Source organism: Eptesicus fuscus, chromosome 9 (genome assembly GCF_027574615.1).
Source record: "Eptesicus fuscus isolate TK198812 chromosome 9, DD_ASM_mEF_20220401, whole genome shotgun sequence".
Classification (NCBI taxonomy): Eukaryota; Metazoa; Chordata; class Mammalia; order Chiroptera; family Vespertilionidae; genus Eptesicus; species Eptesicus fuscus.
In genome coordinates, this window is record NC_072481.1 from 1,324,277 (window position 1) to 1,350,737 (window position 26,461).

At 68.8% G+C, this 26,461-nt stretch overlaps 1 protein-coding gene across 1 annotated transcript in view; it reads left to right on the forward strand.

The window, feature by feature from the left end:
* The first annotated feature begins 1,035 nt into the window (after nucleotides 1-1,035).
* Nucleotides 1,036-26,461, forward strand: part of PRDM16 (PR/SET domain 16) — a 189,051-nt gene continuing 163,625 nt past the window's right edge. Inside the window, exons 1-4 of the mRNA XM_054720667.1 lie at nucleotides 1,036-1,092; nucleotides 1,639-1,755; nucleotides 1,858-1,918; nucleotides 2,722-3,071. Coding sequence (XP_054576642.1) covers nucleotides 1,036-1,092; nucleotides 1,639-1,755; nucleotides 1,858-1,918; nucleotides 2,722-3,071 — 585 coding nt within the window. The remainder of the gene's footprint in view (nucleotides 1,093-1,638; nucleotides 1,756-1,857; nucleotides 1,919-2,721; nucleotides 3,072-26,461) is intronic.

The window sequence follows — 26,461 nt, forward strand, 5'->3', positions numbered from 1 at the left end:
GGGGCCCGGGGCGGCTGTGACACCTCGTTTTCTCCAGACGCTTCTGCGCAGTAATCAGGCCACCGGCCCCGCTCTGAGGGAGGCGCCGGGGCGGCGAACGGAGACGCGGGTCTCCTGGTGCCTCGGCAGCACTTAGCCCCGTGCCCGCGGGGCGGGGCCGCGCAGCCTCCTCCGTCAGCGGACACGCGCCCACGGCCCGCTCCCGTCTGCGTGGCCAGCGGTTCAACACGCTTCCGAGCTCCATTAGCCTCCGGCAGGCGAGGGGCTGGGGGAGTAGAATTCACACGGAAACTGTAACGGGCCCGGCCGGCGGGGCTGAGCGTCGGCCTAGGAACCAGGAGGTCAGGGTTCGATTCCTGGTCGGGGCACAGGCCCGGGTTGCGGGCTCCATCCCCAGTGGGGGGCGTGCAGGAGGCAGCCGGTCCAGGGTTCTCTCTCATCATGGATGTTTCTCTCTCTCCCTCTCCCTCTCCCTTCCTCTCTGAAATCAGTAAACAAATATTTTTTAAAAAAGAAAGTAACACCCCCCAAAAAAGAGACCCGAGATATACCTGCGTGCGGGGGACACGGTACGGGGGGGACACGGTACGGGGGGACACGGTACGGGGGGACACAGTACGGGGGGACACGGTACGGGGGGCCCACGCGCAGCCTGGCGGGTCCCTCATTGTCTGGAGCACGGCGCCCCCCCAGGAGTGAGGCCTTGCGTGGGGCGCGGGGTGAGCTCTGTGGTGCCCAGGAACGAAGTGGCCCCTAATTGCCCCCTTGCAACCTGCCTCCACGGGGGCGGGAGGGGGGGTCCTTTCACACCTGAGCCTCTGGGGTCCTCGGGGCGAGGGGGGCTGCTGGGAAGGACCCACCAGCAACGCAGACAGAACCCGCCAGCGCGCAGGCGCGGTTCCTAGGTGTCCCCCGACGGCTTTCTCCTCGAGACGCGATTCTCCGGAAAGAAAACACTTGTTGGTCCCGCACCAGATCTGCTGGCCCAGCACGGGGGACCGGGTCACCTTCCTTGTACTTGAGAGTCCCGTCGCCATGGAGACCTCGGCCTCGCCCGCCACGTCAGGCGGGGAGCAGGCGGCCGAGGGCCAGGTGACAGCGCCGGGTCACGGTCACCGGTCGGCAGAGGGCGGGCGGGCGGGAGCACGTGGCCAGAGGTCAGCATTGGGGCGGGCGGGGGTCCCCGCTGCCCCCCCCCCCCCCCCGACTTTTAAAACCTCGTTACGGTGACGCGCACGCACATCGAGATCGGCCGCTGTGGGGGACGGTGCGGCGGCCTTCGGCGCATCTGCAGGCAGTGCGACCCGCGCCTCTGTCCATTCAGACGCCCCGTCCCCGGAGGACACCCCACGCCCACCACAGCCCCTCGCCCGCAGCGTGAGGGCCGCTGCGGGGGCTCGCGGGTTGTGGGGATTCCACAGAAATGGAGGCCGGCGCTGCGTGCGTGGCCTTGTGGCCGCTCCCCGCTCAGCGTGGCAGTGCGGGCCTCTGGGTGCTGAGCGTTCACCTGTGGACGGCCCGCTCCTCAGCGCTCACCTGCTGGGCCCCCCGTGTGCCCCCCATGTGCCCCCCCATGTGCCCCCCTGGTGTGCCCGCCCCAGGTGTGCCCGCCCCATGTGCCCCCCATGTGCCCCCCAGGTGTGCCCCCAGGTGTGCCCGCCCCCAGGTGTGCCCCCCCAGGTGTGTCTGCCCCAGGTGTGCCCGCCCCAGGTGTGCCCGCCCCAGGTGTGCCCGCCCCAGGTGTGCCCGCCCCAGGTGTGTCTGCCCCAGGTGTGCCCCCCCAGGTGTGTCTGCCCCAGGTGTGCCCGCCCCAGGTGTGCCGGCCCCAGGTGTGCCCCCAGGTGTGCCCGCCCCCAGGTGTGCCCCCAGGTGTGCCCGCCCATTGTGCCCGCCCCCAGGTGTGCCGCCTTCGTGGGTTGTGGGTAACGAACGGGCTGTGAACGTTCACCTGTCTTTTCAGCTCTTGGGGTGATGCCTGTGTGAGCCCTCTCCCCACTGCGTGCCCCCCCGCCGCCCTGCTCTCTCTGTTGCTCCCCAGCCCGTGGTATCGCCTCCTGGGGGCTGGGTGTGCCGGGTGCCGGGGCGCTATCCTGGCACCGAGCGTCTCTCAGGAGGAGGAGCCCCAGAGAGGATTCCTCCCGCCCGCTCCGCCCTGGGCCTCAGCGTGGGCAGCCTCTGTCCTCAGGGCCAGGAGCCGGTCAGGACCCGGCCTGCTGCCCACGCAGCTGCCCAGAGAGGCCGGGGGTGGGGTACAGGCCACAGAGCCCAAATCCCGAGTCCTCCCGGGAACTCGGGCCGCCTCCATCCAGGACACAGTACAGGGGGACACCCTGGGTGGCCTGGGTTCACCAGCAGCCCCCGCCGGGTCCCAGCGTGCCGCCGTCCCCCGCTGTCCCCAAGCTGTGGCGTGTGGGTGCTCCTGTCCCCGCTCTCCCACACGGGCCACAGGAGGCGTGGGGGGTGCTGGTTCCAGGGGGTGGGGGGTGGGGTGGGAGTCCTAGCCCCTTTCATGGGGGTGCGGGGGGCTCGGTCCGGAGGGCAGAGGTGACATATGCCAGGCAGGGGGGGACACAGTATGGGGGGGACACAGTATGGGGGGGACACAGTACGGGGGGGACACAGTATGGGGGGGACACATTATGGGGGGGACACAGTACGGGGGGCCCCGAGCCTCCCGCCCGGGGAGGGGTGCGCCCGGCTGACGCTGTCTGTCTCCCGCAGGTGACGGCGACGTTGTAAATAGTATGTACGAGCCGGACCCGGACCTGCTGGCGGGCGAGAGTGCGGAGGATGAGACGGAGGACAGCATCATGTCCCCCATCCCCATGGGCCCGGCGTCCCCCTTCCCCACCAGCGAGGACTTCACCCCCAAGGAGGGCTCGCCCTACGAGGCCCCCGTCTACATCCCCGACGACATCCCCATCCCCCCCGACTTCGAGCTGCGGGAGTCCTCCATCCCGGGCGCCGGCCTGGGCATCTGGGCCAAGAAGCGGCTGGAGGTCGGGGAGCGCGTGGGCCCCTGCCTGGCGGCGCCCCGGGCCTCGCTGCGGGAGGCCGACTTCGGATGGGAGGTGAGTGTGACGGACGGGGCGGCGTTATCTGGCTCCATCTATTTATAAGCGCGGAGCGGGGCGGGGCGGCGGGGAGCGGCGGGCGGGGGCGGCGGGAGCGGGGTCCCGTTCCCAGTTCCCAGGCTTATTTTATCCCGCGCTCGCATGACGCCACCCCCCAAGCATCGAGGCCTCGCCGACCGGCCGCCCCGCCGGCCGCCCGCTCTGCCCGGAAATGTGTCTTTAATGAGCTCATGTCTTCGGCCCCGGCCGCCCGTCTGGTCTGAGGTGCTACGGCTGCGAGTCGGGGGGACGCGGAGAGGAGCGGGGTGTCCCGGGACGGTCTCCACGGGGGAGCCTCCTGCAGGGGCCGTGCCCGGCGGGCAGCTCCCAGGACACGCCCACGGCCGCGCGGTCCCGTGCACATCACACCAGGGCCCCCGCCCCCATCCCCTGGCTCCCGGAGCGGAACCCCCGCTTCTCATACTAGTGGGGTGCGCAGTCTCGTCCTGCGGGAGGGGAGTCGGCGGCTCAGCCTCACAGCCCAGGTCTGCCTCGATGGTCCTGACCCGAGAGCCGTCCGGAGGGTGGAGGCCCGTTAGGTGAGGCTGCTGACGCCCCGAAGGCGTCCCTCCCTCGGGGGTGCCCTGCTCCGGCCACCAAGGGCCCTGGGCCCCACCTGGGGCTTCGGCTGGTCTCAGGGTCGGCAGCCTTCGGAGCCGTGTAGGCGGGGACCCCGCCTGGGGAAACGCGGGGGGGGGGGGGGGCCAGGCTCTTGGGCGAGGCCAGGTGTGGCGGGAGGGCCGCGTAGCTGGGACCGGGCGGTGAGGGTGGGGAGCCCCTCCGGAAGGTGGGACAGCGTGGCCCTGCAGTCCCCCCACCCCCACCCCGCTCTCCCATGAGGCTTTGCGGTTCTAGCCTTGCCCACCATGCCTGAGCCTCTCCCCAGGGACGGCGCTGCTCACCCGCCCTCTTCCCAGCTCCTTCCGAGGCTCCCGGAGCCCCGCCCCCGGGGGCACCTCCCCTGCGCCCACCGGCATCACGGCCTCCCGCAGGGCCTCCCGCACGGCCTCCCGCAGGCCAGGGGCTGGCGCTCGTCGGGGGGAGGCCCCCAGCTGCAGCCCTTCCCTCCTCACAGGGCCAGGCTCCCGGCGGCACACGGTGGGCGCTGGGGGCACAGAAGCCCCCTCCCCGCTGCCAGCTCTGCGAACAGCGGAGCTGGGAGGCAGGTGGGCCGGGCGGGCGAAGGAACGGGAGCTCCCAACTCAACACAGTCCACAGGCCGGCAGCCGCGCTGGGCGGGCCGGGTGTGAGCCGGGCGCCACCTGCCATCCGCGCGGCAGCCTCGGGCCTGTGCCGCTCAAGGCCCGGTCACCTTCAGGACAGAACCCAGGGGCCCGGGAGCGGGTGAGGGCCCGGGAGCGGGTGAGGGCCCGGGAGCGGGTGAGGGCCCCGGAGCGGGTGAGGGCCCAGGAGTGGGTGAGGGCCCCGGAGCAGGTGAGGGCCGAGCCAGGTGAGGCAGCACGGGAGGGGATTGGTCCCACTGCGCGCCCTGGTCCCACTGTGCGCTCTTTCGTGGCTCCTGGCACGTCCCCTCTGGAGCCAGGAGAGCCTCTCCGACGGGACAGGTGTGTGGTTTGGGCTGCGAGTGCGTTTTGCAGGCTCTGCCTGTCCCTCCCGTGCCGCCTGCTGTTGGGGAGGGATGGCGGGTGCTTGGGGGACCCGCTCAGGGGCCTGGACTACCTGGTGCGCGGGTGGCTGTGGCCGCTGCAGCGAGAACGCACCGCACGCACGGGTAGCGCGTTGGTGACCTTGAGGCGACTTTGTCCTCTCGGCTCGGCCACAGGCTTCCGGTTGCTCCTTTTAAAGAAACGGCCGTGTCGCGCTGCTTGCTGGGTGCCCGGCCCGGCCCGCCGCCCTGTTATCTGTCCGGCCTGTTGACTTTGCGATATTACTTGTTCCCGGCGAACGTGAGGGAACGCGGTCCCCACGGCGCCTCCGCCTCGGAGGTGGGCTTGTCTGGTCTGACCGCCGGCAGCCTCATGCCAGCAGCACAGCAGGGTTTGCCTCCCCCACGCCCCAGGGCGCTCAGGGCGCGGCTCCTCTGGCTGTTCTGCGAGCGAGCGGGACGCCAATGACCTGCTCTGGGCCCGTCGTGGGGCTTCGTGGCCGCAGCGAGAGCATCCGCAGCTGTTTGCGTCCCTGTTGCATCCGGAGCCTGCGGAAGCCGCCGCCTCCCAGGAACTGAGAGAGGGGAGGGAGCAGGTGTCCCCAAAACGCAGGGCGAACCCCCTTTCCCCTGAAACCGACCATGAGGCCGAGGCTGCCTCCTAGCTCCCGGCTTCCGTGTGGGCCTTGGGGGCAGGAAGCCACCGTCTCCCGCCGTGAGCAGCCTCGTGGACTTCCCCACGCGTCTCCCTCGCCAGGCCGCTGCGTCTCGCTTGGTTCTCGCGCCTTCCTCCGGGAGGATGGGGGCTCGGGGGAGAGTCACGACTCCGGGGACCCTCCGGGCAGCAGGGAGTGGTCCCTGGCAGCACACGGGCGGGCCCTGGGAGGCCCAGATTGGAGAGGAAACCCCAGGCTCCACAGCCTGGATCTTTCTGGGGGTCCCCACGCCCCCAACATAAACCCAGTGGCCTGTCCTCCCGCGGACGCTCTCCCTGGGCCCGCAGGGAGCCTGGCTCCACAGACAGTGCGATGGGAAGGTGACTAGACACGCCTACGGCTGTGGCTCAGTGGGTAGAGCGTCGGCCTGTGAACTGAAGGGCCCGGCTTCGATGCCCGTCAGGGACACGTATCTCAGCTGCAGGCTCCTCCCCCGTTGGGGCGCATGCAGGAGGCAACCAATCGATGTGTTTCTCTCACGTCACTATTGCTCTGTCCGTCCCTCTCTCTTCCGCTCCCTCTAAAAATCAATGGGAAATACCCCCGGGTGAGGATTAAAAAAAGAGAGAAAAAAAAAAAGCTAATTCGACAGCTGTTAGTGCGTAAGAGGCAGGTGAGCAGGTGAGGGGTGAGCAGGTGAGCAGGTGAGGGGGGCGGGCCCGGACCTCGGAGCGGGTCCCGGGACAGCGCCCGGATGCCACGATCCCGCCCCGGGCCCCAGTTTTGTCTGTGCCGTTGTTCAGCCCGTCTGGTCCTGGTTCTGTAAATCGGGGTGGTCTGATTTTCCACCGTGTGCGTGCTCGTCGTTGACGGAGAGAGGAGGGGGGACTCCTCGCGAAGGTGGCAAAGGACCCCCGAGGAGGGTGCTGTGTCGGCGTGGGCTCCGGGGTGCAGGGTCCGCGCTGGGCCTGGGAGTCGGGCGCCCAGGGGGGTCCCCGCACAGACACGGGGTGTTGCCGGGCCTGGGAGTCGGGCGCCCAGGGGGTCCCCGCACAGACACGGGGTGTTGCCGGGCCTGGGCGGGAGCCAGGGCCCGATGGCGTGCTCTTCCCGGCGAGGTGGGCCTGGAAGGGACTTCTCTCCGCTCTGAGGACGGCATTGCTTCCTGGACGCTCCATCGGGATCGAGGCCAAGGGCCCTTTCCTCCTGTCCGTGTGTGACGGCCACGCGGTCCGGCCACGCACGGCCCCGGCGTCCCTCCCACTCCGGCCCGAAACGCGTCTCTCCCCTTGCTGGGCCCGACATAGGTGACCTACGACCTTCAGGGTCAAGGTTTCACGCAAGAAAATGGGGACGAGGGGGTCGGCCGGGCAGTGGACCCCTCCTCCCACATGTGTGGCCCCCCCCCCCCCCCCCGCGGTCTCCTGAGTGCTCTGAGGACACGTGGAGATGCCTGTCATTTTTAAAAATATGTTTTATGGATTTCAGAGAGGAAGGGAGAGGGAGAGAGAGAAACATCCGAGATAGAGAGTCATGGGTCGGCCGCCTCCTGCACCCCACACTGGGGACCGAGCCCACAATGTGGGCCTGTGCCCTGACCGGGAATCCAGCCGTGACCTCCCGGTTCATAGTCGATGCCCAACCACTGGGCCCCGCCGGCCGGGCGATTCCTGCCATTTTGGAAGGAGACACACCCAGGTCAGGTGTATCGGCCCCGCACCCCGGCCTGGCCAGGCTCGTCCGTGGGGACAGAGGGGAGTTGGGGTGAGTGGAGATGGCCTGGGCTCCACCAAAGACAGGTAGCCTGTCCCGTGCCCGGGGGATGCCTGAACTGCCCCCCCACCCCGATGGGCGGGCGGCCTGCCTGCCGCCGTGGCCGCCACGCACTCTGCCCGAATAAATCACCCCTGATTGCATTTCATTGCCCTGGGGTCTGAGGAAACAATGATTTTGATCATCTGTTGAGTAAATGATGACATTTATCATCATGCTGTTTACGTTGCTAATTAAGAGATGGCTGTGAGTGACGGCCCAGAGGGAGGGCTGGGCAGCAGCTCCTCGGCCACCTGCCCGGGGCCGGGCCCTGCAGCTGTGACCGCCCCCCCTCCCCCACCCCCGCTGTGGGGCCGGGTGGGTGGGGAATGCCATGCCCGGCCCCGGGGAGCCGAAGGGGTGAGTCCACGCCGCACCTGCCTGTGCCGGCTTGTCTCTTGGTCGGGAGCCCATCTCCCCAGAAAGCGGGGCCGGCGGCGGCCGGTGCCTCGAGCGTCACCAGGCCCGGGCTGTGACGGGCACCTGAGCCCTCTGCCTCTGCCTGAGGGGCTGGTGGACATGTCAGCGTGCAGGGGGCCCTGCCGTCCTCCGAGCCCCTCACTCGGTGCGTTGAGGGGTTCGCTCCCGAGTATTAATACTCGTGTTTGTTGTTCAGTCAGCAAACAGGCTGCGTCTGGGCCAGGCCTGTGGGAGGCTCCAAGGTCATGGGGGTCACAGCCCCGAGGCCTCCGGCTGCTCGATGCTCCAGCGCTCCGACCACGTGACCTCCAGCCGGCTCCCCCAGGGTCCCGGGGCCGATGGGAGGACCAGGCCCCCCCTCCACCCCTGAGCCTGGGGCTGCAGGGGACCCAGCGAGGCCAGGGCAGGGGGCGCCACAGGAGAAAGCGCCGCAGCCCGTACCCCCAGGTTCCGGGACGTTGCTGTGACTTCAGGCCAAGCTACTGGCCGGCCCACGGGTGGAGCAGGCCGAGCTCGCCCACCTCCTGCGCCTCAGGAGGGCGGTGGGGGGTCCTGGCCAGGCCGAGCACCTCACCACGGGAAGAAGCGGGGCCCTGTCTGGGGTGGAAAGTGGCGGGACGAGGATGAAGCCCTAGGGCGTCTGGTCCCCGGGACACCAGGGTGTCGCCGAAGTGGGGGTTCGGCTTCTGAATCTCTGAGCTTCCGCGGGGCCCCAGATGGAATTCTCGGGCCCCAGAGGCTGAGTCACGCTGTGGGGGCGGGGCAGGGCCGCCCGAGTTCCCGGTGCGGCAGCCTCTGCACCCCAGGCCCTCGCAGGCCGGCGGCTGGCAGGGGTCACAGCACCCCCAGGGCCGCAGTCTGAGGCTTCCCCTCCACCTCAGACTCGGGGTCTCTCCCCCTTCCTGCATCAGCGTCCCCCCTGCACCCCTCCTCTTCCTTCCGAGTTTGCAAAGGAAGCGGCGGAGGGCGGCACTTGCGGGTCAGGACTGTTCCTTAGACTCTGCCGGGGTGTCTGAGCCCTGAGGGCCGAGGCCTCGCTCTGGGGACTCACCTGACTGCGTGTTGGAGTCGCCGGGAGCGTCAGAATGACAGGGGCCTGGGCCAGAGCGAGGGCGGCAGCCTGTGGGTCCAGGACTGTCCTGGTTTGGAACCCAAAGTCCCGACCAGCCCGCCGGGCCTCGGGCTGGGAGAGCCCCAGCCAGTCCCACGGGCGGCCGGGCGGAGCGCGGGTCTAGAGAGAAAGAGGGAGGCTCGCCGGCTCCCACACCTGCGCCGCGGGGCACAGGCCAGCAGCTGGCGGCGAGGTGCGCGGAGGCTTCTGGAGGGCTCCGGCCTGTCCCAGGGGTCAGAGAGGGGCCGGGCCTTGGTCACGCGCAGACGGTGCTGCTTGGTGGCCAGTGGGTGCCCGCTCGGTGCCACACACTCTCTCTGCCCGGGAGCCAGCCCCTTGCCCGCTCCTGCTGGTGTGCCTGGGGCAGGGGGCACCTCGCTTGATTTCATTCAGTTCACCTTTTATTCAGATCATCTCACTGCTGCTTTTTAAAAATATATATATTTTATTGATGTCAGAGAGGAAGGGAGAGGGGAGAGAGAGAAACATCAATGATGAGAGAGAATCATGGATGGGCTGCCTCCTGCACACCCCCCACTGGGGATCGAGCCCGCAACCCGGGCACGTGCCCTGACGGGAATGGAACCCTGACCTCCTGGTTCACAGGTCGATGCTCAACCACCGAGCCATGCCGGCCGGGCTCATTGCTTTTTTCTCTTGTCACTCTAACAGGGCCGGGTGCTGGGGGACAGGGCCGGGTGCTGGGGGACAGGGCCGGGTGCTGGGGGGCAGGGCCGGGTGCTGGGGGACAGGGCCGGGTGCTGGGGGGCAGGGCCGGGTGCTGGGGGACAGGGCCGGGTGCTGGGGGGCAGGGCCGGGTGCTGGGGGGCAGGGCAGGGTGCTGGGGGACAGGGCCGGGTGCTGGGGGGCAGGGCCGGGTGCTGGGGGACAGGGCTGGGTGCTGGGGGACAGGGCCGGGTGCTGGGGGACAGGGCGGGGTGCTGGGGGACAGGGCCGGGTGCTGGGGGACAGGGCCGGGTGCTGGGGGGCAGGGCCGGGTGCTGGGGGACAGGGTGGGGTGCTGGGGGACAGGGCCGGGTGCTGGGGGACAGGGTGGGGTGCTGGGGGACAGGGCCGGGTGCTGGGGGACAGGGCGGGGTGCTGGGGGACAGGGCCGGGTGCTGGGGGACAGGGCCGGGTGCTGGGGGGCAGGGCTGGGTGCTGGGGGACAGGGTGGGGTGCTGGGGGACAGGGCCGGGTGCTGGGGGGCAGGGCCGGGTGCTGGGGGACAGGGCGGGGTGCTGGGGGACAGGGCCGGGTGCTGGGGGACAGGGCCGGGTGCTGGGGGGCAGGGCGGGGTGCTGGGGGGCAGGGCCGGGTGCTGGGGGACAGGGCGGGTGCTGGGGGGCAGGGCCGGGTGCTGGGGGGCAGGGAGGGCTGGTCTAAAGGATGAAGACCTGATTCCGGGGCTGCCTGTGGGTCTGATGGCCACATGAGCTACGGCCTGGTGCTCCGTCCTGAATCTGGACTGTTCTTTGTCTCGGAAGCTCCAGGACCCACACCTGGGACTCCCCAAAACCCTCCCCCCACTGGACGGGACCCCCAGATCTTCCCCGCGGTGGCTCCCCGCCGGCGGGGGGCGTGCCCGATGCTGCCCGCTCTGCCTGTGTCACCTGGGTTTTGTGTGAGGCCTAGGAACACGGCAGGCTGTGCGTCTTGTTTTTCCCGTGATGATGATCTGAGCGCTTTTAGGAGGCAAAACACACCTTCAGGACCTGCCAGGTCCACGTGGCCGCCCTGAGCGCTCGCACCGGGGCACACGGCACCGGACAGCGTGCGCCCGGGGCCTGTTCCCGGTCGGCCCAGCAGGAATCGGATCGGAGCCACTCGGACCTCCCTGCCCAGGAGCCTCTGCCGGCCCAGGAGGGGACCGCGTCGCCAGCCCCCGCCGGCCCTCCGGGCACCGTGACATCAGGTCCAGACATTTTTAGCCCAAGAATGCCCTGCAGCGCGGCGCTCTCTCGGGCCGGCTCGCCGCGGGTATATAAGGAATTTTAGAAAAAGGAGCGAGAATGACTAAGAATACCTCCGAGCCGGCTCCTTTATTTCCTTAAGGGGTAATAACTCAGCCCCGGGCCAGCGAGAGCATTGCTTTAAATAGCGCATCTGATTCACAAGCGAAAAAGGAAACGAATATTTTCTCTTCGTGTTCTGGAGACGTCCACGAATACCAGCTTCCTCCGCTTTTCTGCCCTTCACGTCTCACACCCACCGTGACAGCCAGACCCACCCGCATTCCGGCGGCTGCTGGGAACGGGCCTGGGGGGGAGCGCCAGGGCGTCAGGAGATGGGGGGCGGGGACCACGCTGCTCAGGCCCCCCCCCCCCCCGGGCCCGGGCTCAGCCCTTCCTGTGGCCCCTGACCGCTGCCCAGGGGAAGGGGCGCTTCCTTTCCCTCTCCCTCCCTCCCTCTTTTCTCCCTCAGAGAAGGAGGGGTGCCACCTGGCAGGGGGGTGCGGAGAGCCAAGACACCTGGTGGCCCCGTGCCGGGCAGGACCAGGGGGGCCGCGCGGGGCTCCCGAGGGCGTCACCCTCACCCCAGCGGCTGATGCTCAGTCCTGAGGGTCCGGTCCAGTGGGGGAGGTGGCCCCCTGGAGACTGGCCAGTGCTGGGAGCCCCTCCCCGAGGGCAAGGCGGTGATGGCCAAGTGGGGGTCCCGGGCACCGATTGTCCCAGTCATGCTGGGAACCCCTGGGGTCCTCACCATTTCTCCCGAGTCCTAGAGCAGGGAGGGGTCAGGCAGGGTGGCACGGGACGGTGGCACAGGGGTGAGGGCCAGACTCGGGATCCCTAGCGTCGTCTTTCTGCCACTCCCCCGGGAGTTCATGAGGCCGACCCTGCAGAGAGCGGGGCCGTGGCCCACCGCCCGCCGCCCCCAGTGAGGCAGCCCCTGCCACGGCCGGCGGGGATCACCTGACCCTCGGCTCCTCCAGGGGACGGGAGAGGAGGCGTGGGGGGGACAAGGACTTGACCTTGGCCTCAGTCTGCGCCCACTCTGCCCCCCAGCGAGGCTGGCTCTCGAGTCCGGCCTGAGCCTGGCCGGCCAGCGCCCCCTGCGCCGACCCCGTCTCCGGGGACCCACCTGCTGAGACCGAAGTATCTGCAGGGCCCGGCGCTTACTGGGAACTATGTCTATTTCTAGCACTTTCCCAGCAGCGGCCTCGCTGGGAGCAGACCGGGCCAGGAGGGCGGCCCCTGAGGGTGGCAGCTACTGGCCAGGCGGCTCCCTGGGGATCCCCAGCGCGGCCCGGGCCGGCCCGTCGTCCAGCCCTCCGTGGGCCTCCCCCCGCCGGGTAGGACCCGCGTCCGGGTGGCCGGCCATAAAAGGTGTCCCCGGGTCATGGGACGAGGGCGCACCCCCGCGGGGCCTGCTTATCAGGCTCCTCTCCAGCGGGAATCGGAGGGCCGGTCAGCCGGGGAGGAATGTGTTCTCAGCGAGTCGCAGGCCGCCTCGGCTCAGCCACCCACCCCCCGCCGGCCCTCTACTGCTCCCCCTGCCCCGGGCGCTGTGGGGCGGCCGCTCAGAAGGCCCTGTCGGGGGGCGGGGGGCAGCGCCCCCAGCATCGAGGGTGCCCCTGTGGCCCCGTGTGCTTGTCACATGGTCTGGGGCCTCCTGGGTCCCAGGGCCTCACAGCCTCACAGGGACTTAGATCGGTGGCAGGTGTGCCGTGGGGTCTCGAGTGGGGTCTGCTCCCCCGGGAGGGACGATGCTAAGACAGGGGGGGCCCCTTGGATGGTCCCGGGAGCCAGAGCCCGGCCCAGCTCACCCGAGCGCCCGGCCACCGGCCACTGCCTCCTGCTCCATTGAGTGTCCCCGGGAGTGGGCCGGAGAGCGGCCTGGCCCCCGCGGCCGTGCCCAGGGGCACCTGGGGGCCCAGGCTCGTGGCCCTCTGTCCCGCTGCACCCCTGCCGCGGACGGGGCGGGCAGGGGTCCCGGGCAGGCTGCCGGCCAGCGGGCACAGCCCACGCTGCCTGGCTTGGAGGCGGAGGTCCCTGGCCGGGCGGGTAATTGCACGTCCATTGTGTGAGCCGCGCCGCGCCGCCGTGTTCAGACACCCACCTCCCCGCCCGCCCATTGACTCTCTCCGCGTCCACAGGCTTATCAGCGCCGTCACCCCGAGCCCGGCTAAGGTTTCTGGCGTTGAGGCCCCGGGCATTGTCTGTCCCCGCGGCGGCCAGATAAACCCTCACCCAGAACAAAGTCGCGGTGACCTTTTACAAGTAGAAGCGCCGTGTCTCCCTCCAGACCAATTTATCAGCCTCCGCTCACCCCGGGGCCGGGCAGCGCTGCCAGAGCGGGCGGGGGGTTCTCCCCGCGGACACCCGGGGCTCACGGGCCGTGCGTGGCGGTGGGGAGGGGAGGGACTGGCCCGGAAGATCCAGCCAGGAGACGGCCAGAGAGGACAGCGGTCTGAGGGTGGCTGAGCCTGGGAGAGGGGCCCCGACCCCTCCCCGGCCTCCTTCAGGCCCCCGGAAGCCGTGGGTGCAAAGGCTGAGCCCGCCTGCAAAGCGATAATAAGATGGCCCAGGCCCCGAGCCCAGGGAGCCCTTGGGGGCTGAGGACTTTGCCAAGAGCACATTTCTGGAAGGTTCCACGGGCTTGGTTCGCACGGTGACGAAGCTTTGGGGGCCGAGAGCATGGGATGGCCCCGCCCCGCCGCGCCCAGGGGTGCCGACCTCGCGTGCTTGCCGCTGGGCTCGGAGCCGGAGGGTGCCCCCACCACGCTGGTCCTCCACGCTGCTGCCCCCCGAGGGACCCCGGCCCCCCTTTCTGAAGGCGGAGCTTTCAGAGGTGACTGACCTCGGAGCATCGGTGCTTGGGCCCCCGCCTCCTGTCCTCTCTCTTCCCAGGAAATGGGGAGGCTCCAGGCCTCCGGGGCCAGCGGGGGGGGCGGGGGGACGATCCCGCAGCTCCTCGGGACACCTGGGTGCCAGACTCCCCCAAACGAACGGTGCTGCCGCCCCGAGTTCACCCCGCCCCAGAGGCTGAGGGCTCCTGTCCAGCAGGGAGGCCCCGCGGGGACGGCTGCCCAGGTGAGGGACCCTGTGCGCCCAGGCACGCCCCGAGGTCCCCGCGAGGCGGCTTTCCGGAGGGAGCGGGCGCTCCTCCCTGCACTGAGGCAGGGCCTGGGGCCGGGTCTGCGGGGCGTGGCCGGAGCCCGGGTCGGAGCCTCTGTCGCTTCCCCTGAGACTGAGGGGGGGAAGGACGCACCTTGCCGTCGTCCGTGGGTCTGCGGGCCCAGCTCCGGCCTCCCGACCCCGGCTGCTGAGATGTGTCCGCCGCGGGTGGGGCTGGTGTGTGGGCAGAGGGGCAGTCGGGCTCGGGAAACTCGGCGAGACCCCGGCGCGCTGTCCGTCTCTGGGCCTCAGTTTCCCCACTTGCTAAGCAAGGGGGTTGAAGCGAATCGTCCTGAAGGCACCCCGAAGGCTGGCCTGTCCCTGGACCCTCGGTCTTTAAGGGGAGACTTTCATCCGTGGGGTCCGGACTCGCGGGCGGCGCGTCCCCCGACTTGGCCCGCGGTCTGTCCCTTCGGGAGCTGTGTTCCCCGAGACCGGCGCCCTCGTCTGCTGAGCTCTCCGTCGCTGCGGACCCCGATAAACTGAAGCTCCTGCCGCTGCCTCCTGCCGGACGCCCGGGACCTTGTGCCTGGCGTGTCCGCCGTTTCTCCAGGAGCCTGCGCAGAAGGGGGAGGGGCGCCTGGGCCTGTGTGGGGTGCAGCCCCTCTCCCGGCCACGGGCACCCGGAGTGAGGAGCCGCAGAGCCCAGCGGGGTGAGTGAACGGAGGGGATGCGAACCCACCTTAACAGGAAGAGACGTTTTAGGGTTCGCACTTGCAGCCAAAGCCCCCATTTTCCACGAGAAGGTGGCAGCAGTGAAATAAACGGAGTTGGGCTCGGCCTGGCCACCCCGCGCCGTGCCCCGTGGAGGGGGCCCTCCTGCGTGAGGGAGCGGGGACGCCACCTCCCGGCTTTGACGCGTGCTCCTCAAGCAGGAGAAATTGGGGGCAAGATGGGGGGCCAAGCCAGGCCGTGTGGACACGAGGGAGCGCGGTCACCGGGACACGGCGTCGCAGATGCCACGCCAAGCCTGCGGCTCCACGGGAGACAGGGACCCCCCATGCCGGCGCCACCCGATGCCACCCTCCCCGGTCCGGAGGAACGGGCGGCTCCTTCAGAACCAGGGCCGGGAGGTTGGCACGTCAGAGGCCACGATCCAGCCCGTCCAGGCATCTCACTTCCCGCGAGTGGGGCGGGCGCGGCGGGAAGGCGGTGCGGACCGGCGCTCCTCAGGCTGTGGAGGCCGCCCGCCCACTGAGCCGCCCTGGGGTGCACAGCCCGAGGCCCGAGGCCCGAGGGGTCCAGTCCCAAAGGCAGCAGTGAAAAGTGGGTGACGCCGGAAGAGAGTGGGGGACAGGGGCCCCGTGGGCGGCTAATCGGAGTGTGGCCGGTCCTGGGGGGCAGGCGGGTGCTCGGGGCCGGGAACCGGGGAGCAGGGGCTGCTGTGGATTAGCTGGAGCCAGCACCCCGAAGGAGGAGAGGAGGAAGGGTTGTGCGGCCGGCACAATGCGGCCTAAGCCGGCCTTTCACCGGGAAAGGCGCGTCCTCCCTCCGGGGCGGGGGGGGGGGGGGGGCAGGCTCACTTTTGTCCCGCGGGGGGCGGGGCCGCGCTGGGGGGGCAGCTTACCTAGGCTGGGGGGCGGGACGGGCATTGATGCTAATCCCGCGCCGCCGTGGTGACAGCGGACACAATCGCGCAGCACACAGCCGGGCTCCGAGGAGCCCCCTCCGCCGTCGCCGAGCCTGCGGCCCGGCAGGCCTGACCCCCGCCTCCCGCCAGGCCGTCCGACCGCTTCGTCTCCCCTGGAACCGCGGAGATTTCCTGGGCTCGGGGCCGCCGCGCCTGCCAGAGGCCTAGCCCGTCGCTGGTTGAGAGAATGATGTTTCTGGAAGTGGCAATAAAACCCATGAAACACAGAATGGGCCCGCGGGAACCTGCCCGGACCAAAGAAAGTGTGTGTGATATGGGGGGGGGGGGGGGGCAGGGATCAGGTTCCATAGAAAGTAAACACTGGCTCAGGTGCCGGCTCAGTGCGTCCACGCGTTCACCCTCTCCCCGGGGAGGCCCTCCTCGTCCGGGTTGAAAGGAGCAGGAGGGGAGCCGGAGGCGGACTCTGGTTGTGGGCGCCCGCAGCGTGGGCGGAATCAGGCTGGGCGCTCCCGGGGGCACCGGGCCCTCTGCCCCCAGTAAGTGCTGACTCAGGGCTGGGAGGCCACCACGGGGAGGGGACCGGCCACCCCCCGTCCACGGCGCCCTCAGACCTCCTGTCCGGACCCGAATGCCAGTGGGCTCAAGGGGCCCTAGGACCTCGCGGAGGGCGAGCGAGGCAGCGCCGCCCCGCTTTCCTAGCACGGGCCCTGCTGGAGGGGCGGCCGGCACCAGCCCATGACCACCCTGGCCCGGCCCGGCCATCCCCGCTCCTCCGAGGCCCGCGGGGCCGTGGTCAGAACGGAGGGGCCCCGGTGTGCGCCGCCCTGTGGGAGCACTGGAACGGAAAGGGCTTGGCTGGCTTTGTTTCGGGGTGTCCCTGGGACGTCTGGCTCCGCCGCTGCCCTCGGGGGCCACGTGTCCCTCCTGCCCACAAGGGCGGGCCCCGGCCTGCCAGGTGCCCCAGGAGGAAAGCCCGCAGGGCGGGCACAGACCTGTCCTTGGGGGTGACGGGCACACACACGTTTGCAATGGAGTCCCTGTCGGGGCGCCCGGGGTCCCGTGGGGTCTGGCAAGGGGAAGTGGATTCCCTCCTGTGGGGGCGCCCCCGTGGCAGGTGCACGGTTTACTTCCTCCACGGACCGTGGATCTGTCTCCTGAGCAGCAGCGAGGAAATTGCTCGCCGGTGGGCGGGCGGGCGGGGGGATGGGAGCTCGGGACGCAGCCTGGTGCCTGATGAGGGGAGCCCGCCTTACAAACATCCCCAGAAACCGAGTTTGGGGAGAGAATTTGAAACACGCCGTGGCCAGCATGGATGGCGCTGGAGAGCATTGTGCTGAGCGAAATAAGCCAGTCGGAGAAAGATAAATATCACGTGATCGCACTCATTGGGGAATATAATGAACAACATAAACTGATGAACAAAAACAGAGCGTCGATCAGACCGTCCAACCTCAGAGGGGAGGCAGGGGAGGGTGGGGGGAAGGGGGAGAGATCAACCAAAGGACTTGCATGCGTGCATATGAGCCTAGACAGTGGGGTGAGGGCATGAGTGGGGAGTGGGGGGCAGTGGGGGATAAGGACACACGTGACACCTTAATCAGGAAAGAACATGAAGTGATAATTAACAAAGAAACGCGCTGTGGCCTCACACACGCCCGTCACAGAGCGGGGGGTGAAGGAGGCATCGCTGGTCTCCTCTCCGAGGGGAGCGGCCACACGGGGTCCCAGGACGTCCACGCGCCTGCCTGCCCCACCGAGAGCCTGCTGCCGGGAAGGGGGAGCGGCCAGGGGGACGCAGAGGAGCGGGAGCCCAAAGCCAGGCCCTGAAGGTGGTCTCGGGCAGAGGTGCCTCCCAGGCAGGTGGGCACGTCCACGCGGCCCGTGTGTCAGCTCCACCTCCTAAAGGACCTCCGAGCCCGGCCGGCGGGGCTCGTGGCTGAGCGTCGACCTATGACCCAGGAGGTCAGGGTTCGATTCCCGGTCAGGGCACAGGCCCGGGTTGCGGGCTCGATCCCCAGTGGGGGGCGTGCAGGAGGCAGCCGATCCATGATTCTCTCATCATGGATGTTTCTCTCCCTCCCTCCCTTCCTCTCTCTGAAATCAACAAAAAAAGTTTATTAAAAAAGAGAGAAAAGAACTTCCCAGAAGGCGTTCCAGCCCAAAGCTGTTCATCCCCTTGTGTGACTTGGGAAGAGATTTGCATCTACCAAGTGGGAGGTCACTTAATTAATCCCACGCCTCCCCGTGTCCGCTCACGGCAGCAACACGTGACGCTCCGCCCCGGGAGGCCGGTGCACGTCACCGACTGCGTCCAGAACGCGGCCGCGTGCACCTTAGTTCGGAGCCGGGCCGCGCTGACGCCGGGGAGGAGCTGATGGGGGGGGGGGGTCGTCCCTGTAGACGGAGTCACCCTGGAGCTGTGAGCGGCGGCGGCCGGAGTCCGCGAGGTGGCCCTGAAGAGTGACCCCTGTGCCGTGCCCCAGTGTCCCTGTCCCCGTAGGTCCAGCCCCTCGGGCCGTGGCGTGGCTGCAGGAGACTGACCTGGACCCGCCCGCCCGCCCGGGGCCTGCCCAGAGGGGCCGCGTCCAGACGGCTGGTCTGCCGGCGGTGGGTGGAGTGCGTGTGCCTCACCGTCAGAGTCAGGGTGTCTGCCCCCAGGGGTCACCCTGGGAAGTGGCGGGAAGGCAGTGGTGTGGCCCCCACAAAGGACCTCGGGCTCCGTCGGCCGGCGGGCCTGGGCTCTGCCGTGGGCGCTGCCCTGGGCATGGCGGGCATTGGCATTAGGGTGCCGGGCACCCCACCCCGAGCTGTGACACTCAGCGAGGCTCCAGGCACGGCCAGGCGTCCCCCGCTGAGAGCACGGGGCTCCCGGAGGGGCCGTACCCCCTTCCACGCCTCTTCCTGAGGAGCCGTGTCCTCGGTGCCTCAGGTGCCACCAGGGGCCTGTGTGGCCGGCAGACTCCCACGTGCCGGAGCCGGCCGTGCCCGGTCGGCCCTGTCCTGCCCCGGCCGTTAGAGGTCCGTGTGTGTGTGCCCGTCCCTCCCGGCGCCAGGAGAGGGACTTACGCCGCGTGGCCAGTCGCTTCGCCGGAGGACTGGGTGGCACCGTCGGTGGGCTCGGGGCCAGGCTGCTGGTCTATCGCACAGCCCACGGCCTGGGCACCACCCCTTCTCTGTTCAGGGGGCAGCCCCTGCCTGGCCCCCAGGTTTGTCCAGGAGACCCCGGGGAGACACGGCAGCGGGGTGAGGGGCCGCCTGCCACGCTGACCGCTTCCCCCTCCTCTAGCCTCTGTCCCACCCCGAGGGGCACAACGTGGCGTTCCCCCTCTGGTGGCCGAGCAGGTCCCAGGCCCTTGAGGTGCAGCTCGGCCCCTGCACACCTGGGGCTGTGGCACGGAGCGGGGCTGCGCATGGACGGCTGTGGCTTCCGGCCCAGGACCCCACACAGGGCAGAGGGACTCGGGGCGCAGGAGGGGCCCGGCTCGCTCTCCTGGGGCTGGATTCCTGCTCACACGCGCTGGCTCTAGTTTCCTGATTCGATGCGAAGGTCAGCGTTCCGTCCGGAGGTGACGGAGTCCACCCGCCCCCCCCCGCCCGCCCCGGCCCCCCCCCGCCCCCCGGCTGTGGCCGGAGCTCCCGGGAGCTCACTCGACTGGGGCATCTTGGATCCCGAAGGAACTCAGAAGGGGGTGCTCTGTGCTCCACGGAAGGGGGGGGGTGCGGCGGGGCTGGGGGCGGGGCCGAGAGGCCCTCGGGCGGCGTTTGAATGTCTCAGTCAAAAATGTGGGGAAGTTTGGTTCCGGTGACGAGGAAATTAATCATTGACCTGCAGTCTGGTGGAAAGGGCCGGGAGATAAGGGCCTCGAACAGGCCTCAAGCCCGTCTCGCTGGAAACCCACGGATTCCGGAAAATGCCCCCGTCCCACAGACAGGGCCCCCGTCCCGCAGCCGCCGTGGCCCACCCAATCCCACAGACCGTCCTGGCCGTGCGCCGCCGCCGTGACCACAGACAGACCGGGTCGGCGGGCCCTCTCCCGGGGAGGCCTCTGAAGGTCACCGCCAGGTCCCGTGGGGGCCAGGCCGGCAGCCAGGGCTGGGCGTGGGGTGGCTTTGCTGGGAGCCTCGGTCCCGCCCGCACATCTCAGCGGAAGCCTGTAGGTGCAGGCGGAACGTTCCGGAACTCCGTGGCGGGAGCTTTGCCGAGACTGATTTACTGCAAACTGGGCCGCTCCTGCTCGGGAGGCGTGCCCCGGTGATGGACAGCGGAGCCTCAGGCCGCCCCGGCCCGGCTGCCGGCCCCGGTGCTGGGTGAGGGTGTGCCGCGCCGCCTCCAGAATTCTCCAACCCCGTGACGAGGGCCCCGCTGAGGCCTGCCCTGGAGAACTGGCTGCCCGGCCGCCTTCTCGCTCTCGGGGCCGCGGGGGCCGAGGCGCTGGCGTTGGTTCGCACGCCGGTCGGTCTGTGGGCAGCGTCCTGGTGGCACTCCCAGGCCTTTGACCCTGAGGCCACGCCTCTCGCAGCCCCAGAAAAGCGGGGACTCCCCGCCTGCCCGTGATGTAACAGCCCGGCGTGCCCTCGAACACGGACGCACTGAGCAAGTGCCGCTCTAAAGCGACGCGGTCCGGACCCGCGTTCCGTGCTGTCCATCCCACGGCGAAATCCTGTCGTGAGCGGGGGCGGGGGGGGGGGCGCCCTCAGAGGTGTAGGGTGACATCTACGTGACCCCAGCAGAGCTGAGCTGGGCCGGACGGGGAAACCGAGGCCCAGGAGGCGGTGCGTCTGTGTGTGGCTTTCCGTTCCAACCTCAGGGGCTTAAGCCGCACAGAAAGGCCGATGCAACAATCCCCAGACGTTCCTGGTGCACGGCTACACCTTCCACGCGGAAGGGCCTGGAACTGAGGAGAACGTGCCGCGAGCGCTCCCCATCGGCAGGCGGCCTCTGGCCGTGATCGCTGATCCCGCCGCTCGGTCCGCGCTCGTTCCTCCTCCGCTAGACGCTCACTCACCACCGGCTGCGTATGCGCTGACTCCCCGGTCGCCGGGGGTCTGCTGGATCACGCGCTACACGTGTGCGTCCTCGCTGGACTGTTTGTTTATTAACTTACATGCGTGTGTACTCACTCACGGGATTTACGTGTTTATGTGTTCAGTTGGTGAAGACGGTTCTTTATTAAGTTATTAGCTGTTTATTTGTGGGTTCGTTCGGTTATTTATTCGCTCGGACACCTGCTTGTTCACGGCTCCCTGAGACGTGCCGGCTCCCTCAGGCGCCCAGAGGAGCCGTGGGCTTGGGCTGCGTCGACGTGAGGCGAGGCGGCCCTGCGGACGGGCTGCTCGGCTTGGAGCGAAGTCCCTGCTCGAACCGGGGCTCCGCGGCTCCGCTCGCCCTGCTCCGTGAGGTGGGGCCTCTGCCCCTCGGCCCCGGCCTCGGCCTCGGCCGTTCTGGGAGCGCACGAGGCCATTGGCCACGCCCGTGGGAGCCGCGCTGGCCGCGTCGGTGCCACTGCACGCCCCTGGCCTGCCACTCGGCCTGTCAGTCACCAGCCAGGCCTGCTTCTCCGAGAACCAACGTGCAGGGGATGGCCCCGGGCACCACACCCCGCGGGGCCTTCTGTGTGCGGGCAGGGGCCTCCCGTGTGCGGGCAGGGGCTTCCGTGTGCGGGCAGGGGCTTCCGTGTGCGGGCAGGGGCGCCTTACATGTTGCATGCAGAGACGCCTTACGTGTGTGCACACTGGGGTGCCTTACATGTGTGTGCCGACCCTGCCAGCTAGGGCCCGAGCTCAGCCTGCGTGGGGGCGAGGGGGGGGCGCCCCTTCCCCCCGGACGCCACCCTGGCCGGGGCGGGCAGGCGGAGGGAGCAGGAAAGGGAGACAATGAATAGCTTCCTACCTTGCCTGAGAGCGTCCCTGGGCTGGCTAATCCCGCGCCGCGGCCGTCAGCTCGGGACTGACAGCAACAAGCCTCCTGAGGGTCCGCTAATTTGCACTCCATTCACCGGCGCTGAGAACCCTCGGCGCTGCGGAAGGGCCGCTCGGCCCTTCAATGGGGGGGACGCTGGGAACGGGGCCAGCGCGCACAAAGCCCAAAAGAGCAAATTGGCGGCAGCTTTGTTCCGCCCTCCCCGGTCCCTTTCATGCGCTGCGCTAGTTAAGCTCCTCATTTGTCCCCGCCGGGGGCTCAGGGCCTGGGTCACCCTCGGGGCTGCCTTTTCAGGTGATCTGGACGCCCCCTGGCCGGGCGCGGCGAGGTGGGGGCAGGGCGGCCCGAGGTGGGGCCCCGCGGGGATTCTGGGAGCCGGGCCTGGCCAGGCAGGGCTGGACCCCGATGGGGACAGGAGTCCGAGGCGCCTCCTTTCTCCAACCTCCGCGAGGTCTTGGCTGGAGCTCCGCCCTGAGTCCTGTGAGGCCGCGTCCAGCTCCCCGGGTCCCGGCTCTCGCCGCCGCCTCACCTCCATAGTACAGGCGCTCGGCACTGATCTCTGCGGCTCCTGTGCCCGGCTCGGTCCCTCCACCCCTCCCAGCCTCCGCGCCCCGTCCTCCCCCTGAAGCTCAGCGTCAAAGGGGCACGTTTTTCTTCTTTCTTTTATTTATTTTTTAAAATATATTTTTATTGATTTCAGAGAGGAAGGGAGAGAGAGAGAAAGAAACATCAAGGATGAGAATCATTGACCGCTGCCTCCTGCACGCCCCCACACCGGGGACTGAACCCACAACCCAGGCACGTGCCCTGACCGGGAATCGAACTGTGACCTCCTGGGTCACAGGTCAGTGCTCAACCCCTGAGCCAGGCCGGCCGGGCCCTCAGCACCCTCCCAGCAGAGCCGTGTGCGGGGACCTTGGAGGGCCCCGCCTGTGAAAGGACGGTGAACCCCACATCCGCCTGCCACGTGCTTCCTGGGAGGGCCTCGCGTGGAGCTCCCGTCCCACGCCACGGGCAGCCCTGCGTGTGCCAGAAAGGAAACGCGGCAGCCCAACACGGCTTCGCAGCCCTGGGGGGGGGGGGGGGGGGGCGACGGCACGAGCCTTCCGCCGTGGGGCGGCTGAGCCCCTTCCCAGTCTTCGTGAGTTAACGTGGCGAGTCCGGCGAGTGGCGGGCACCCCGCTCCTGCTTTATTTCCTGCCGCGGCCGCTCCGGCGATGCTGCCTGGGGGAGGGCCCGGCTGTCCGCTCAGCTGTTGTGACTGTAAAATCTCGAGGCCTGTAATTTGCCACTCGGGACTGTCACGGGCGGGGAAGCCACAGGTGCCGGCGTGCGAGGCGTCTCCGTCTGGGGGCCCGGTCGTGTGTCCCCTTCTCCGGAGTCTGTGTCCCTTCCCTGGGGGCGGGCGTCGGGCGGTGGCCAGCCGAGGGCCCCGGGCCCGTCAGCGTGGGATTGGCAGGTGGCAGCTTGCTTGTGAGGGGCTTGGAGCACGGCACGCGCTTCCCCAGGGCGCCGGGGAGGGCACCGCGGGACCCGCTCGGAAGCAGGGTGACAGCCTGCCCACAGTCAAGGTCACAGCCAGGGCTGCAGCCGAGGACTCGCCGGGCCATGCGGTGCCCTCCCCGGCGCCCTCACTGCCCCCCTTAATCCTGCTGTTCCAGATCGCTATCAGGGCGCTCGGCTCGGGACATTAACTCGGAAGCACGCAGGCGGAGGGCGTGGGGGTGCCCTGCACAGAACAGCTGTGAGCTGCGCCTGACGCGTGTCCGCCGGGAGCCCCTGCTCTGATGCCATCGCGACCCCTTTCCTGGAGGGCGCGCGGCCTGCCCCGGGGTCAGCACTGGCCGGGAAGGCGCACGTCTGTGAGCAGTTTATTTAAGAAAGGGGGAGGAATAACAGAGAGGGCAGTGGCTTCCCTGCTCAGACAGGTGCAGTCCCGATGGACAGGAGCCAGAAGCTTCCAGACCTGGGGCCTGGCACACCTGGCCCTCCCCGCGCCTTCCCGCCTCCGGGCCAAAGGGACGCCTTTCGCGCCACCCGCTGGCCTCCAAGGGCGAGCGCTGGTCAGACCCGCGGGTCCCAGAACCCACCCCTGGCAGGGGCGCCCACACAGCAAGAACAGCTTCACCAAAGTGCTGGCGTCTTTGGGGGCGATGCCAGCTCCGTGCTGGGCTGGGTGCCTGGCCCCGGCGGGCATTTCCCACATCAGACGAGAGATGCCCGCAGGCGGGGAGCGGGGCCCCGTGACCTTAGCTGGGGAGCCGCGGCCGAGCGAGCCCTGCTGGGGGACGCAGGCTCTTTCACTGGCGGGTCACTGAGTGTCCCCCCCAAGCCTCCCCTTGGAGCCCCCCGATCTCCGAGGTCCGTGCAGCAGCAGCCCGAGACAGGGCCTGTGCAGACGGGTTATGTGCCCCGTGGCTGAAGGTGTTCGCTTCAGCTGGCCTGGCTGCCAGTTAAAGGCACGGTCCGGCCCGGCCGGCGTGGCTCATGGTTGAGCGTCGACCTATGAACCAGGAGGTCACGGCCGGATTCCCGGTCAGGGCACGTGCCTGGGTTGCGGGCTCCATCCCCACTGGGGGATGTGCAGGAGGTCAGGGTTCTGCACATCCAGCCGCTGATCAATGATTCTCTCTCATCATTGATGTTTCTCTCTCTCTCCCTCTCCCTTCCTCTCTGAGATCAATAAAAATATGTTAAAAAAAAAACACCATCCCGTGTGCTGACCACTGGTCAGCCTGAGCGCGGCGGAGGTTTCCATGGCGACCGAAGGGACGCCGGAAAGACGGGGTCTGTCTCCCGGACGTGTGTGCGGCGAGGCCAGGTGGCCGTGTCCCATGAGCAGTGTCGTTCCGGTGAGACCCCGCCCGCGCCCTTGACCGGGGGCAGAGCCCTTGCGAGGCGGGGAGCAGGCGGGTGTGGGCAGGTGGGCCGCCCGCCCGTGCCCCCCGCTCGGGGGCTGGGCTGACTCTCCGTCCCTCTGCCCAGCGGGTGCCGGGACCTGGACCCCTTCCTGTGCCCGTCCCTGGCGGCGGTGGCTTCGGGCCCGGCTCTTCCCCCTCTGCCCTTTCCCACTGGGCGTGGAGCGATGGCCGTGGCCTTCCCGCTGCCAGCCCTGCCCTCCGCCTGGCGTGCCCTCGGGGCCCGGGCTCCCCCTCGGCTCTCACAGATTCTGCCCGTGTCCGCACCCTCATTAATCAACGTCAAGCACGACATGGCAACAAGGGCGGCATTCTTCCGCGCCCCCGCGCCTCCACATCCCATTGTCCCGCGCCCGCGATGGCAGGGGAGCAGCCCGGCGCACATAAAAGAGATGAGACAAAAATGAAAAGAATCGAGGGAGCAAAAAGACGAGGCATTTTCCCCCGAAACACTCGAATAAATACCCGGCAATGATAATTTAAATTATTCATACATTTATGAAAACATCCATTGAAGAGCGAGTGTATGAAGCTCTTTGTCTGTCTGTCCTTGTCTCTTGTTTGGGATTAATCTTTACTGTAACCCGGGCCCGCGCACAAAGGCCACACTCTCTTTCCCTGGGAAAATGTGCGGCCCAGCCCGGGAGGAGCCGGGGATTGTGCTGAGGTGGCGGCTGCCAGCCCCTCCAGGCGCTGGGCGGGCGACGTCCAAATCGCGTCCGAGGAACAAAAAGCCCCGAGCGTGGTTCTCACGTCGGCGTGGGGCCGTGACACACGGTGCCTCGAGGCCGCAGGGAGCATGCGTGCCGTGCCTGCAGCCCCGCCCCCTCGGCGTGAGCACCCCAGCCTCCTCCACGTGACGGCGGGAGCCCCGGGGCCTGCGTTTCAGGGGGTCGCGCAGCCCAGCGGGGCTTCTGGGTGGCTGCCTGGGGCCTAGGGGGGCAGCCCGGGGCCTGTCCTAGACCCTGGAAGGGGGCGTCTCTGCCCAGACCTGGAGGAGGAGCCGGGAGCCACGCTGTCCTGGGGCCCTGTCTGGCCTCGCGAAAAGAAGGCTCAGGCTAGTCGGGCGGGCGGGGCTCAGTGCTTGAGGGTCGACCTATGAACCAGGAGGTCACGGCTCGATTCCCGGTCAGGGCACCTGCCCAGGTTGTGGGCTCCATCCCCAGGGTGGGGCGTGCGGGAGGCAGCCAATCGGTGATTCTCTCTCATCATTGATGTTCCTATCTCTCTCTCCCCTCTCCCTTCCTCTCTGAAATCAATAAAAATGTATTAAAAAAAAGGAAAAAGAAGGCTCAGGCTGGAACCTGAGGCCAAAGACACTTACTTTTTATTTTCTTTTTGTTAATCCTCACCCACTTTGTCCATTGATTTTCAGAGAGAGCGGGAGAGAGAGGGAGAGACAGAGAGGAACATCGATGTGAGAGAGACCCATCGATGGGTTGCCTCCCGCACGTGCCCCGACCAGGGCAACCATGGTACGTGCCCTTGACCGGAATCGAACCCGGGACCCTTCCGCCCGCAGGCCACGCTCCATCCACTGAGTCACACTGGCCAGGGCCAAAGACATTGAAACCACCCCCATGTCACTCAGGGAGGGACCGTGGCCTGGCCGTCAGCGCAGTGGCTGGAGCCCGCAGGAGGCGTGTGGTCAGTCCACCGTCGCCCCCCACCCCGCCGCCCAGCACCTTCCTGCCCTTTCCCGGGGCCCCCGCCGCGGAGCCTGCTGGGTCCCTCCGTGCGGATAAACTCGGGCCCGCTCTGCTCCTGTCGGAACGAGCAGCGGCGGGAGGAGGGGTCCCAGCCTCGGACCAGGAAAGTCGTTTTTGTGGGGGGAGCCCCGTCCCGTGCTCCCGGGCCCGGTGGGGTTCCTTTCCAAGGCCCAACGTGGACCTGCCCCCCGCCGTGGTTTCGGGGGTGGGAGGCAGCGGCAGCCGTGTCTTCTGGCTGGAAATGACTCCGACTGCCCTGGCTCCAGAGCCGGCGAGCAGCTCCCGGCTCAGCATCACGTGGGGGCCTCTGGGTGTGGCGACGGGGACACGGGTGGCCCGGGCTCTCGTGGCCCGGAACACCCTGCAGCGGCGAGTGGGCTGCCCGCCCGGCCCCGCCGGCCTGTGTGGTGTGGGATGGAGCTGGGTCGGGGCGGGCAGCCTGCTGGCTGGGTTCACGGGCCGCCGGCGGGGGCCGGGTCAGGGCCGGG